Consider the following 16,229-nt stretch of genomic DNA (forward strand, 5'->3'; position numbering starts at 1 on the left):
ATTAAAACACAATGTAGTGCTGTAGGTGGTTTTCTATATTACATCTGTACAGTTAGTTGGAGTACTCTGTAAATTAGAAAAAAATATATATATATTTTTCTAATGGTTCTAGCCTCAATACTGCACTATTTTCTTTTTCTTTAAGGTAATATATGTGACCAGGAATCCAAAGGATGTTATGAACTCTTACTATCATTTTGAAAATATCATTGTCCATATTAAAAAGTCACCAAACTTTGAGCACTTCATGGAGAAGTTTTTAGCTGGAGACGGTAACCTTTTTTTTTTATTTCAAGAATAAATGCTTACAATTTTTGAGACCTTAACTGCCCATTAGACAATATCATCATTGGTTGTACAACAGAATTAAAGCAGTAAAGAGACTATGCTGACTTCTATACAGTTCTCCTTACCTTTTATTTATATATATATATATATATATATATATATATATATATATATATATATATATATATATATATATATATATATATATATACCATAATACTGAGTTAAGTTATGGTGAGTAAAAAAAGTGACAAAAACCCTCCACAGGAAAGCAAATATGCAAATACAACTGTGTGCTCATCTGCATGTCTTAGGCAGGTCTGCAACCCCGCCTTTCCCCATCATCACCCAGCATGCAGCACTTCCACTGCAGCAAGGGATTCTGGGAAATGACATGCAAATGAGCACACAGTGCCACTTTTTGCCTCAAAAACCATGTTAAAAAAGGTTTTGAGGCAAAAAATGACAGTGTGTGCTCATTTGCATGTCATTTCCCAGAATCCCTTGCTGCAGTGGAAGTGCTGTATGCTGGGTGATGATGAGGAAAGGCGGGGTTGCAGACCTGCCTAAGACATGCAGATGAGCACACAGTTGTATTTGCATATATATATATATATATATATCTATTATATATATATATATATATATATATATATATATATATATATATATATATATATATATATAATAGATATATATACAAAGCTGAACCCCGTTATAACGCGGTGCTCTGGGTCCACAACCCCGAGACCGGGAAGCATGGGTTTGTCGAACACTGTGTATGTGTATATGTCCACACACTACAGCAAGGATTGGTTGTGCAGTAACAAAAAGGATTCTAATATGTAACTCAAAATTTGTCCTCCACAGTTGTTGGTAGCTCCTGGTTTGATCATTTGCGAGGATGGTATACCCACAAGGACGATTTCAATATCCTCTTCATAAATTATGAAGACATGATCAGGGTAAAATGCAATTTTCTTTTTCATTTTATATTCCGTCGAAAATGGGCGTAGGGTCAATCACTCCAGTGGCCTTTGTAAGTTTGTATTGGTGACAATGCGGATACATTTATAGTGTGTGTGTGTGTGTGTGTGTGTGTGTGTGTGTGTGTGTGTGTGTGTGTGTGTGTGTGTGTGTGTCTATGTGTAAAAAAACAGCTCAAAAAAACATAAATATATTGAGATCCGGAGGTTGTGGAGCAAGGATCCGCTTTGGGAAACTACCTTGGTAAAGTAAGTAAAAGAGGAACGGGATTGCTGCTTTAGGGTTCTCTTTATTGGCCTCAAGTAGACAATTGGACAATGAGGTCATTTTCATATCAGACAACAAGATCATTATTCAATATGCTGAGCAGTTTTTTACCAGTGCTGGGGAAGAGTTCTGCTCCATTCATTTTAAAGAGACTAACATTAGGAAGGCTTAAAAACAATTTATATAAGGCCCAAGCTCACTATATGGTTCCTCTGACAACATCAGTGACATTTATACAGCGGGGAAATGCAGAACATTGAAAATGGCAGCACAGGGGAAATCCTGTAAATCCAGAAGTTTGAGTTCACAGTTATTTTATTGATATGTAGCCCTTTATTTATACCCTATTTCCTCGATTCTAAGACGCCATCGATTCTAAGACACACACTTGATTTAATAAAAAAAATTGGGGGGAAAAAAACACACTATATTAAATGTGCAGAATTTTTTTCTTGGGGGACAGAGGGGGGGAGAGAGAGAGAGGGGGAAAGGGAGCGAGAGGGGAAAGGGAGCGAGAGGGGAAAGGGGGAGAGAGAGTGTGGAAGTGGGAGAGAGAGGGGAAGGGGGAGAGAGGGGAAGGGAGAGAGAGAGGGGAAGGGGGAGAGAGAGACGGGGGCGTGATCTCTCTGCATGAGGGGGAAGGGGGGCTTGATCTCTCTGCACAAGGGGGAGAGGGGGGGCCGTGATCGCCACCATGCAGTTTGCTGCACACAGAAGACCCGGCCAGCATCTCCAGCAGTGCCCCCTAGATGTTTTTTTTTTTACAACATCAATTCTAAGACGCAGTCCTATTTTAGACATGTGAAAACGGGGGGAAAAATGCGTCTTAGAATCGAGGAAATACGGTATTTTAAACACATACTGTAAGCTATATTACACAAAAACATTCAAGATTTAGAAGTCGAAATACAGCTACAACTAATAAACGAAAAGTGAAGGGACAAAGCCTTTACTGTCATTCCCTACTTCTCCAATGTGCTGCTTCACTTTTATTCCATTTCAGGAACTATCTTGTTCCCTGTGGTGGTAGATGGTGTAATATTCTGAGCTATAATGGGAATATTGTGTTATGATCAATAGGAACAGGGAGGCTTACTTCCGTTGTCAGCTGAATTTGCCCATTGAAGTCTATTTGTGCCGATTTTGGGAGAAAATCGCCATTCTAGAGCCGCGATAGGCCTCGATAAGCTAATCACGGCTGCTATAATTGCATGAGTTTCAGAACCTGCCGATAAGTGGTTTATTGCCGCTCACCGGCAATTTTTTTTATGACGGCTGAAAAATTTGGCGATTCAGGACTTTATCGCCCACTTATCGAGTCTTACTGAATAGCAGTAGGCATTTTGGCTGATAAGTGCTCGATAAGTGGCTTATCGAGGCTCATAGAATAGGTCTCATAGTGCTAAGCAAAAGCAGGTGTTAACCCTTAGCACTAGAGAGCAACAAACCATGTAATAGCTCTAAGAGCACGTGTAATGTGTGCCAAGCAGGGCAAAATCAATGTTGAATAATAAATGGAGTTGACACCGGGATGAGGGGTAATGGACTGAAATAGTATGACAGGCGCTGGATAACGGGTCAAGCAAGAGAGGGCTGTATGCATTGAGGAACAAGAGGTACTTACTCAGTCCCAAGCCCTGGCCAAGTTGTGCCCGGTGTGGAGTTCACGCGACTCACCAGATCACCGCTCTGCTCGCCTTGCTTTCAGCTCCAGTCCTGACGCTGTGAATGCGGAAGCGTCTCCCTCTGTGTCTGCGGCTGCATCCGCATCCGGTGGTGAACACTGATCCCGTCACGTGACAGCAGAGAAAGGGAAGGATCGATGGTCCATCCGCTCCAAAAAAAATGTAGAACTCACCAGCAGAGAGGTTAAAAACACTAATTTATTAAACTACATAAAATCAAAGTAACAAACAGCACAAAAAATCTCTCCCACGCGTTTCACACCTACTATGGCGCTTTTTCAAGGAGTACAGAGAAGGGGGAGGCCCTGGGTATTTAACACACTCCCCGTCATGCAAAACAGCTGTGATAAATAATCAATTAATTGTGTTTTGCAGAAAGAACAGTCCAAAAGAAAGAAGAAGAGGAAAGAAAAAAAGAAGAACAGAAACATCAGCTGAGAATATGAAAGTTATGACACAAGTAAATAAAGTAATAAGAAATTAAAGAATGAAAATAAAAAAATAATAATAAATAAAAATTACATATATGTTGTTGTACAGAGATGATATTCCATTAATTAGGACATAGTAGGAAATCCTCACATACCGGCTACCAACTAGGCAAAAGTTTTGAGTCTGACTTATCTGACAATGATTTCGTGGGTCCAAGTGTTTCTTTTTCAGAGAACGAGTCAGCAGCTTCCTCAGCCGATGAAAGAACTAACCCTGTCCCTCAATTGAAGACTTCTAAACCACCGTCAAAAAACGAAGAAGGAGACGGAGAAGATCCCGACATAAACTGGTGGTCAGCTCCGTCAAAGAAAATGGGGTACCAGAGCTAAAGGAAACTAACGTGATTAATATCTCTCAATACACACTAAGTGAAGCAGAAATAGAAGTTCTCGATCTTGGACTCACGTTTGCACCCACTAAAAACTTTGACCTGTTTTCCACAATTGTGGACCTATTTAAGTTCACAAGAAAATTATCTTTAAAACTTTTCTTCAGACAGAAAGAAAACAATGTTGATATAGGGGGGTCTCTTAATCTACCAACTTTGGATAACTATCAGCCCAAGACAGTGCCTTTTTTTGACATTAATGCCCAACTTTCATTCAAAGAGCAATGTCACTTACAAGACCTCTCGGAACTTTTACATGAACAAGAACCTACCAGTGAGGACTGTATTGAGAATTTCCTAGGAAGAAAAGACTCTGGGTTGAAAAGACAGTCTACCTTCTGCCCCACTTTTCTCAGAGGTCACGCCATAGATGTTTTTCAAGCATCAGTTCAGAGAGATCTGAGACTTCTATCACAGGGCATTTCCACCATGTATTCTAGTAGAAAAGCCACTGCCAATCTTACCCCTGTTCAGCGTGATGCACTTAGAAGTATTCAAAATAACAATACTATTATAATCAAAAAAGCTGACAAGGGAGGTGCAGTAGTTGTTGTTGATTATGACTATTACATTAATGAGGCCCTGCGCCAGTTAAAAGATCAGGATTCTTATGCACTGTTAAAATCCAACCCCACTATTGCCTTTTCACATGAGCTTGATGAACTCTTGGATTTAGGCAAAACACTTCAAGTTTTGTCTGCCAGTGAGTTCGATTTTTTGAAATGCAAATGCCCTGTCACCCCAATCTTCCATCACTTACCCAAAATACATAAGCCTCTCTTGGCACCACCCGAAAGACCTATTGTGTCTAGTATCGGGTCAATTTATGTCGACCACTATCTACAACCTCTGGTTTCTGCCCTCCCCTCTTATCTTCTTGACACATCCCATGTACTCTATATTTTCTGACTTCCCCTGGGCACCTCATTATTTATGGGTCACATTAGATGTGACCTCACTTTACACCAGTATTGCACATGCACATGGTCTCACCTCCGCACGGTTCTTTTTGGAGACACATTCTGATCTTTCACCAGCACACATCACTTTTCTGTTAGATAGTATTTATTTTCTTTTAACACATAACTATTTCATGTTTGCGGGGAGTTTTTATCTCCAAATACGTGGCACAGCAATGGGAACATGCTTTGCCCCTTCCTATGCCAACCTTTTTATGGGTTGGTGGGAACAAAGCCACGTGTTTGGAGATGAAAACCCCTTCAGACATCTTATAGTTACTTATCACTGCTACATTGATGATTTGATTATAGTTTGGAAGGGCACTATCACCCAATTGCATCCATTTGTTTCACACCTTAATAATAACCCCTTTAATCTTATATTCACAGCCCAGCACCATCACCATCACATCTCTTACCTTGATCTTTGTCTTTATGTTGACTTAGACATGAGAGTACATACAGACATTTATAGAAAACCCAATGCTCGTAACACTCTACTCCATGCCAAAAGTTCTCATGATAAGAATCTCTTTAAAGGCATACCTCGGGGCCAATTTTTGCGCCTTCGTAGGAATTGTTCCAACATTGAGGATTTCGAGATTAGATCACTAGAGATGATAGAGAGATTTGAGGCGAGGGGTTATGACCCCTCTATTTTTCAAGAGGCCTACCAAAGTGCAAAGGTGGAGCCAAGAGAGAATCTTATTCAAGCGCGAAGTACTGTCTCATCTACAAAACTTAAAAAGAACATGCTCTGCAACAAAGAAAATAATACTCTGCCACCTTTTTTCATAACCAGGTTTAGCAACCAATCTTATGACATCAAAAGGATTATTAAAAAATATTGGCACATCTTGGCTACAGACCCTCTTCTGAAAGACATGGTGACCCATGATCCTCGTGTGGTCTTCCAAAGATCTCAAACAATGGGCAATCTAATATCGCCAAGTGTGCCTAGAATAATCTCTAAACCTAAGGAATTTTTTCCAAATCTCGTTGGTTGCTATCCCTGTCACCATTGTAAAATTTGGAAATATCCTGTAAAGACTAAAACGTTCTCAGGGTCTGATGATACCAAGATGTTTAAAATATTGTCATGCATCACATGCAATACTGATCATGTTATTTATATGCTCATGTGTGGTTGCAATAAACGATATGTGGGACTTACTACAAGACCACTCAAGCAACGCATAATTGAGCATATGAGACTAATTATCAAAAGAAATCAGTTGCACCCAGTCTCTAAGCATTTTGATACATGTCAAAAAGGGAGACTGACGAACTTCAGATGTATTGCACTGGAGTTTGTAAGGTTACATCATAGAGGTGGAGATAGAGCAAATCTGCTCCATAGACGTGAGGCATTTTGGATATTCACATTGAATACTCTAATACCCAATGGGTTAAACATAGATTGGGATTTGAAGAGTTTTTTTATAACATCGCATTGTAGTTTTTCCACCAGTCTATTCATTTGGACTTCGCATTAATAAAGTTACTATTATAATGCCCTTTCTCTTCAGTCCCTTTCTTTCTTTTACCTGCCTCCCCTTGTGATGTATATATACAGACTCCAGGGTTACTCTATTTTTAATACACATTTTTTTTACATTTCTTGCCAGGTTGATGCATTTTTTTTTCATTTGTATTGTTAGTAACATTGATTGTGCTTTCCACCTTATATCCCTCCCAGATAGTATGTGCACAGAACTTTTTATTGCAGTTATGTGGTTGCTATTGAATCCACGCATGAATGAGTTAACTTTGCACATATTTCTTTTGACAGGCCCATGTTATGGGGCCAGTCACTCTGTGTGAGTTGTGATAGGATGCACTATTGATTTACTATGTCCTAATTAATGGAATATCATCTCTGTACAACAACATATATGTAATTTTTATTTATTATTTTTTTATTTTCATTCTTTAATTTCTTATTACTTTATTTACTTGTGTCATATCTTTCATATTCTCAGCTGATTTTTCTGTTCTTCTTTTTTTCTTTCCTCTTCTTCTTTCTTTTGGACTGTTCTTTCTGCAAAACACAATTAATTGATTATTTATCACAGCTGTTTTGCATGACGGGGAGTGTGTTAAATACCCAGGGCCCCCCCCTTCTCGGTACTCCTTGAAAAAGCACCATAGTAGGCGTAAAACGCGTGAGAGAGATTTTTTGTGCTGTTTGTTACTTTGATTTTATGTAGTTTAATAAATTAGTGTTTTTAACCTCTCTGCTGGTGAGTTCTACATTTTTTTTGGAGCGGATGGACCATCGATCCTTCCCCTTCTCTGTTAACCCTTAGCATGCTGGTTCTGTGCAGATGAGAGCAGCTCTTTCAGGCTACGTTTCATAGTTTCAGCTCATCCATTCCACGCCATAATCACTAGATCCAAGTACACACAGATAATCCTAGTAATCATTGAGAGATTTCTTCCCCCCAGGAGAAAGGTGCTGCTAATCTTTGCTGCAAAATAAGCTTGAAGTATTTTCTTTTTTCTAGCACATCTTTCAAGATTTTTGTTTTCTTCACTTTATCAGGGCACTTCTGGTGTTATTAACTAGTTTTAACTCACATGTACCGTACCCCTAAAGTTTAAACCCCTGGCACCACATACATGCCACGCATGCCATGCTATTGCCTATCCTTTTTGTTTCCTCCTTTCTCTATGCAGTGGAGGAAATACAAAGGACACAGTATAACAATGTTAGTGTAGGTACCTGCTGAAAACCTTGACGTGGTTGCCGACTTAACATGTTTTTTCCCAAAAATGTAACTAAATGACCCATACTTATGATAAGATAAAACAAATAGAAATTAATGAAATAATGTGTCATAGTGGCTGTGCATTGGGACTTCTTTGTTTACTGCTGTGTTTGAGGTCACTTTCCCAGTAGTGCTCTAGTTAGCACAATTAAGTCAAGAAATACATAATACTGAGGGCCTGGATTTTGACCTTGCTAAGATGGTGTATGTCTAATTGATGTCATTGACTTTTTAAGAAAACAAAGCAATTATTTAAGTTGTAATTTTCTAATAGTAAAGTGCGGTCAAGTTTTAGCAAGAATGTACTGCATACAGTACCATAAATGAACCTAGAAAAACATAAGATACCTGTGCGCTCTCTAGATTAATAAAGGAAGTACCTACTTGAGGGGAATAATATCACCCTTTTGGTGTGGAGTTTCCTCCTGCGACTCAACCCCACCAGGATCTATCCAGGATCCTTAGTAAACAGAAGAAAAACAAAAAAGGTTGGGGAGCACAGTATGGACAATAAATCCTATTACACAAAAGTCTGAACTAGTGTATTTGATGTTCGAGGAGTCTCAGACCCAAAAGAACCACCAATAGTGGGAAAATAACATATGAGATATGGTGTAATATATAATAAATACTCCCCCGGCCTTGTGTGAGCACCGTTGTATAAAGGTGTCTTTGTTTCTTCTTAGCGTGCCGTCTCTTCCTCTTCCCTGCTGCTGGCGTGCAGTCTCTTCCCCGGTATGGATAGACACACACAAATATAGATCAACCAGGGGTAAAGAACTATAATGTGTGAATGCAATATACAGTGAGAGGGAAAAAATCCCCAACTCCCAGACCCCCTTTCAAATGGAATGAGGGTAGTAATAAATAATAATAATCCACTCACACGGCATGCGTGAGTGCTTATCCTCAGAGAAGCTCTGCAGTCTTGCTTGCAGAGTCTATCTGTATCAATCCACACCTCGTCTCGGTACAAATATGCACATAAAGAAAAAGGTGATATTACTGTAGTTGCATTGAAAGGGGTTAAATAGCCCGATTCATACTGTATGTCAGATGCCCCCACCTGACAATAGGAGAGAGAGAGAGATACAGATACAACTATCTTGATTGTGTCCAGTCAGGGTGTCCCTTCCTCCAGCACTCCCAGGGTCGTGGGTGGACTCCCCCTCCGAGGCAGATGTATCACAAAAACAGTAATTTATTAAATGAATGAATCACTTGCAAAAAAAGATGGTCCCCTGGCAGCAGCAGGAGTTGTTTTGGATGACAGTTCCAGATGGTATCCCTGGTTCCCGTGTCCGTGGTCGGGCTGTGACGTCACTTACTCCGCTTCTCCTACGGTGACTGCTGGGGGTCCAAAACAGGAGCTACGCGTTTCGCCTGATCACAAGCTTCGTCAGGTTCAAAAAATAAATAAAAATATAAATGCACCTATCCTTTTTTTAGTTACTTTGTTTTCTCATTAGATTTTCTATTTCTACTACAGTGCTTTGTTTCTTCGCTTTTTACTATATTATCTACTGCTGACTGCTCCGATTACCTTTTTTCACACACTCACTGTGGTTGAAATGTAATTTATGGACAATAAACACTCATAATTGAAAGCAGGTTACTAATAATCGGCTTTCTTCTCATATTTTACAAGTGTAATATGTTCATGCTTCGCTGGGAAACCAGAGCATGAGGTGTTTATACTGTATGGTATTTAAGAAATTTTATATTTTCAGGATCTGCGATCCACTGTTGTACAAATCTGCAAATTTGTGGGGAAAGAGTTAGATGATGAGTCCTTGGATTCCGTGGTGAAGAAAGCAACATTCAAGCAGATGAAAATGGATCCACTTGCAAATAATGAATCCATGCCAGAAAAAATTATGTACAAAGACCGTGGAGACTTTATGCGCAAAGGTAAAAGCTTGTTAAAATTGGTCCATCGTGTACTATTAAAGTAGCAATATCCGCGGAGCTAATAAAGTCAAAACAGGGATACCTGGCGCTCAATAAACACACAGTTCATGAGATGTAACGTCATAAGATGCAAAAAGTCCCTTGTGAAACCCTCCCGTTGATAGTCCATATGTTGAGGAATGGAGATAGGATGCTGGAGAATCCTCCTAGAAGAGATAAAACAAGCACACCAAGAGTAGTAGCACAGTTTAATTATTATTTTTTCACTAGCACTCACTCATTTTTTGTAGCACTCACTCGCGCTGTATAGTTTAGGGTATTTTTTTTAGTTAGTTTTTGTTTTTATCCCCGGAGCTAAGCCACGATATTTTTAGGTGCAGTGACCTCCTACTAACCGGGAAAGTTACTTGCTTTAAACCTTTTGAATGGCCATATAAATCCCTTTAAAAAACAGGAAGTAATACCATTAACTTCACCAGTATCTCTGGAATCGGACAGTCACCGGAGCTAAACATAACTTTGGAGAAACTCCTCACACCTTGTAAATTCGAAGCGACTATATATATGACAAAAGACAAAAATACCCAATGCTACAGTGGCGACCAACTTTATTTTAACTCGGCTAGCTCCGTGAATTTCGTAATATCCCGGTGATGTGCGGTTTTGTATCATTTTCGCCCGGGGTGTATTGCGTTATTTTCGCGGCTGTGATTTAAGCATTTTATTCCCGCTGGCTGCAATACTGCAATGCCGTGTAAAAATGCATGGGGGCGTTTGCGAGCTGTTGTCTTTGAAGCCGAGAAATTCATGAATTGTAATGCAGTATATACTGTATATATACAGTATATACTGTATAACAACAACCCCTATAACCCCTAACATACACATACAGTACTGTATATGCACATCAATGCTACTATAGGCCGTCCCCTGGCGAGATGTGTTTGCAGCAGAGAGAGAACCGCTGCTCTCTCTGCGCAAACATCGGCACATTAAAAATTATTTAAAATACATTTTTATTCATAGTGTAGATGTGCAGGGGGTCTCCGGAGCTGAACCGTGTTGGTTTCAGGTCCGGGGACCCCCTGCTTCCCGAGATACAGCCCCCTTTATGAGGTTCCGGTATCCCTCTGCATTTAAGGTCCCGATCACGTGACCGCGCAATGTAAACCAAGCAGAGGGATACCGGCACCCCCTAAAGGGGGCTGTATCTCGGGGAGCAGGGGGTCCCCGGACCTAAAACCACAGCGGTTCAGCTCCGGAGACCCTCTGCACATCTACAGTATGAATAAAACACATATATAAATAAACACTCATTCCTTACCTTTGCGGCTATGTGCTATGGTAACGAAGCAGCATGACTGTATTTTTAATAATATTGTACAGTGAGCAGGGGGTTCCATGAGCCACAAATCAAAGCTCAGGGGACCCCCTGCTCCTGCACAATATTATTAAAAATACAGAAATGCTGCTTCATTACCATAGCTGATAGCCGCTAAGGCAATGAAGGGGTTAACCCACCGTGCCCGCTTTATTGTGGGTAGCGGGGGTGGGTGAAGGGGGTATTTGGCCCTTGGTGTGAGTTTAGGACTTGCGGGGGGTTGCGGGTGCACTTAACCCCTTCACGGCCGTAGCAGTTAATACCGCTACGGTTATGAAGGGGTTAACCCCTCCCACTACCAACCCGTAAGCCCTAAACAACCATCGTTGGGGCTAATACCCCCTTCACCCACCCCCGCTACCCACAATAAAAAAAATTCACACACAGCAACCGCCCAAAAAATAAATAAATAAATCTAAATAAATAAATAAATACATGAATATAAATAAATACATTTAAAATACATTTTTATTCATAGAGTAGATGTGCAGGGGGTCTACCGGAGCTGAACCCTGCTTCCCGAGATACAGGCCCCTTTATGAGGTGTCGGTATCCCTCTGCATTTAAAGGTCCCGATCACGTGACCGCGGCATGTACACCAAGCAGAGGGATACCAGCACTCCCTAAAGGGGCCTGTATCTCGGGAAGCAGGGGGTCCCCGGACCTAAAACCAAAGCGGTTCAGCTCCGGAGACCCCCTAAACACCTACAATATGAATAAAAATGTATTTTAAATGTATTTATTTCTACTCATGTATTTATATATTTATTTAGATTTATTTATTAATTTTGCTGCTGCTGTGTGTGAATTTTTTTATTGTGGGTAGCGGGGGTGGGTGAAGGGGGTATTAGCCCCAACGGTGGTTGTTTAGGGCTTGCAGGGGGGGGGGTAGCGGGTGCACTTAACCCCTTCACGACCGTAGCGGTATTAACTGCTATGGTCGTGAAGGGGTTAAGTGCACCCGCAACCCCCCGCAAGTACTAAACTCACACCAAGGGCCAAATACCCCCTTCACCCACCCCCGCTACCCACAATAAAAAAAATTCACGCACAGCAGCCCCACAATTAATAAATAAATCTAAATAAATAAATAAATACATGAATATAAATAAATATATATGTATATATATATATATATATATATATATATATAAAACGACAATCCTTATACATATATATATATATATATATATATATATATATATATATATATATATATATATATATATATATATATATATATACAGTATATACACACACATGATGAACCAATATACAAATAAATGTAGAAGGGTTATCAAAACCATACTGTACTACAAATAACTCTTCTCCATACAGACACACTACATTACAATGAATTTCCTTTAATAAACCTAACTGATCTTACAATCTAAATCATCAAATGCCAATGAAAAACCTCACATTCCAATCAATACATTGCATTTACATTGTATTTATGATGCATAAAATCTATGCACCATATACATTCTGCAAATGAATGTGAACAATATCATTGCAAGCTAAATACAAATACTGTACTACAAACAAGTCAACTATTTTAACCAATCAAGTAAACAAAAATCAATATATAAGTACCAACCAGAAAACAAAATGTAAAACCAAGGCTAACCCTTACAATACCAAGGATTACATCTATCTAATGTGTATAGGGATTGTTGTTTTATTTATATATATATATATATATTATATTATATATATATATATATATATATATACAGTGTTCGACAAACCTATACATTTGCTCGCCCCGGGCGAGTGGATTTAACCCCCGGGCGAGAAAATATTGGCCCAAGCAGCACACGTTTGGTACTAGGTGGCGATTAGTTTTTTGTGTGTGGCGAGTAGATTTTTTGGTGATTTGTCAACCACTGTATATATATATATATATATATATATATATATATATATATATATATATATACATACATATATATTTATTTATATTCATGTATTTATTTATTTATTTAGATTTATTTATTAATTGTGGGGCTGCTGTGCGTGAATTTTTTTTATTGTGGGTGAAGGGGGTATTAGCCCCTACGATGGTTGTTTAGGGCTTGCGGGGAGGTAGCGGGGGGGTTTAACCCCTTCATGACCGTAGCGGTATTAACTGCTATGGCCGTGAAGGGGTTAAGTGCACACGCACCCCCCCGCAAGTCCTAAACTCACACCAAGGGCCAAATACCCCCTTCACCCACCCCCGCTACCCACAATAAAGCGGGCACGGTGGGTTAACCCCTTCATTGCCTTAGCGGCTATCAGCTATGGTAATGAAGCAGCATTTCTGTATTTTTAATAATATTGTGCAGGAGCAGGGGGTTCCCTGAGCTTTGATTTGTGGCTCATGGAACGCCCTGCTCACTGTACAATATTATTAAAAATACAGTCATGCTGCTTCGTTACCATAGCACATAGCCGCAAAGGTAAGGAATGAGTGTTTATTTATATATGTGTTTTATTCATACTGTAGATGTGCAGAGGGTCTCCGGAGCTGAACCGCTGTGGTTTCAGGTCCGGGGACCCCCTGCTTCCCGAGATACAGGCCCCTTTAGGGGGTGCCGGTATCCCTCTGCTTGGTTTACATGCCGCGGTCACGTGATCGGGACCTTTAAATGCAGAGGGATACCGGCACCTCATAAAGGGGGCTGTATCGCGGTTCAGCTCCGGAGATCCCCTGCACATCTACACTATGAATAAAAATGTATTTTAAATAATTTTAATGTGCCGATGTTTGCGCAGAGAGAGCAGCGGTTCTCTGTCTGCTGCAAACACATCTCGCCCCCCGCCGACCTATAGTATCATTGATGTGCATACAGTATACTGTACTGTATGTGTACAGTACTGTATGTTAGGGGTTATAGGGGTTGTTGTTATATATATATATATACTGCATTACAATTCATGAATTTATGCCATCTGGCGGACACGCGAAGCATTGCAGCCTAGTAAATCCGGAACCATTATCAATTAACACATCAACCGCGCGTCAGCCGGGCATGACCCCTGGCTGGGACCGCGGCATGCTCCGGGTGAACAGCGTGGCATTCCAGGAACATGCCACGGACAAACCGGTGATTTGTTAGAATAAAGTATGCCGCAGCAGTACATCCAATGTGACAAAAAACATAGTTAAATACTTCAAAAACATGTCCCCAAAACATTATGTTGCTTTATATAAACCAGCCCACCGGGTGACCATGGTTTATGAGTTTATTATTCTGCATTTTAGTATCATTATTTCTGACTTGTTCAAAGGGATCCAGAAGACATGGCTGGTCTCCTGAAGAGTTCGATAGAAAATCATTGGTTTAAATGTGTCTGAGACCCAAGACCTGTACAGTGAAGTTTATACAATTGCACTGATCATGAACAAAGTTGATTGCAAGTTATGCAGTGCACAGTGTTAAACAAAAATGTTATCATATTTGAGTTTTTTTCCCATGATCTGTATTATGGGTAATGGGCATGGCAATTATTAAACTCGTTACAATATGTAACAATGCATTTACTGAAAGTATAATTTCTGTAGTGTAGACCGAGGCCACTTGTTGACCCTGTTGAAAGGCTTGTTTGCCGAAAACATTGGTTATTGGTCTGAATTTCAGTATGTTTAACTTTATATTACTGATGCCTTTTGTGACGATCAGGGGTAATCTGGCCTGTAATAAAGGGGTTATACCCGGCTAGTTACCCCTAATTCGTCTGGGAAGAGAAAGGGTTAATGTATAATGTACTATGTATGTGTATTCCAAAGCACTTTTATTCCCTGTGAATTCAATTCCCAAGTCTAGTTAAGCAGGCAAATGAGGTAAAGTGTTTTGTAATCTATGGGGAAGCACTGTGATGTAATTTGGGAGTCAGCCCTGTAAAGTGTTCAGGGGATTATGTGACTGTATGTACTAATTTCTCAGATAGCAGACTTGCAATGGGATTTGCATGTGAGTTACATTTGTATGAAGGGGCCTCTGATTTAATCAGGTGAGATGTCTGCAGATAAATGTGCATTGAGGATGAACTGGGAGCTTTGGGAGTCTGACTTCAAAGGGCGTCCAGTGGCTTTGTTGTCAAGGTGTCTGGAGATATTCAGGACTATCAAGTTGCATAGCCATAAGGAGTGGGGATGGGCCAGATAACATTAAGTATCTGCCATCAACCCCTCCTATGGGTTAGACAATGCCCAGCCATTCAGCCCTAGACTTGGTGTTGCCAGACGGGGGCACTCCTGCTTCCTCCCAGAGTTCCTTGCCTGTTTGTGATTGGAATTCAAACCCTATAAAGAGGCAGTTGCCCCAACCCCAGAGTTGTAGAGTGTTCGCTGTTCGTAGTTGGTGGTTTGTGACTCTAATCCAGCAAGGGAGAATTGCTTGTGTAGCCCTGGTCCCCTTGGGCTCCCAGAGACCCCCTCCGTGAACGCAGCGCGGGCGCGGGTGCCGCCGGAGCCAGCGATGGACCCGCCGGCTGTCGGCAAAGGTGGGGGCCGGAGCAGAAAGCGCTCCAAGGCTTGGGAGGCTCTGCGGCGCACCCGGCTAGCAGGGGCCGCCATTGTATATGCGTGCATGCGCGGTGGTCGCGCATGAGCAGATGGAGTGCGGGAGTTGCGGCGGCCATTGGAGATTCGCGCATGCGCAGTGGGATCGCGCACATGGCCCCAATTCATCTGTAGCCTCCGCGGGACTACAATTCCCATGAGGCTAAGGGCCAATAACACCAGGTGCTCCAGAACAGCCAATAAGGCTCAAGGATTTCCGGTAAGGGGGAATGGATACATTTCGCGGGCAGAGAGTAACGGCAGTTGGAGCAGGGAGCTGAGTAAGTGAGGGGGCAGGGGAGCAGTAGCCCCTTGCACTAGGCCAGTTAACCCCATAGGCCCCAGATACAGTTACCCTTGCCCCAGTTTGTTGGTTGCTTCAGGGACAGGCCTTAAGGAAGGAGATCTGCCCCTTTTGCTGTTTAATTAAGTAAGGAGACACTCAGTGGCGCGCAGCCTGATTCCTTGGTCTGGGCTCAGACCCTCTATATATAGAGACTATCTTCACGGAGGCCCCGCCAAGCAGTGACTGTGGCCTGCCGGCTGCAGAC

At 41.1% G+C, this 16,229-nt stretch overlaps 1 protein-coding gene across 7 annotated transcripts in view; it reads left to right on the plus strand.

Annotated features, from left to right (window-relative positions):
* LOC142493542 (amine sulfotransferase-like) overlaps positions 1 to 16,229 on the plus strand; it is an 87,577-nt gene that overhangs the window by 69,874 nt on the left and 1,474 nt on the right. For all 7 annotated transcript variants that reach the window (XM_075597722.1, XM_075597723.1, XM_075597725.1 and 4 more), the window contains 3 exons: positions 146 to 272; positions 1,159 to 1,253; positions 9,568 to 9,748. In XM_075597722.1, coding sequence (XP_075453837.1) covers positions 146 to 272; positions 1,159 to 1,253; positions 9,568 to 9,748 — 403 coding nt within the window. The remainder of the gene's footprint in view (positions 1 to 145; positions 273 to 1,158; positions 1,254 to 9,567; positions 9,749 to 16,229) is intronic.

Source organism: Ascaphus truei, chromosome 4 (assembly GCF_040206685.1).
Source record: "Ascaphus truei isolate aAscTru1 chromosome 4, aAscTru1.hap1, whole genome shotgun sequence".
Classification (NCBI taxonomy): domain Eukaryota; kingdom Metazoa; phylum Chordata; class Amphibia; order Anura; family Ascaphidae; genus Ascaphus; species Ascaphus truei.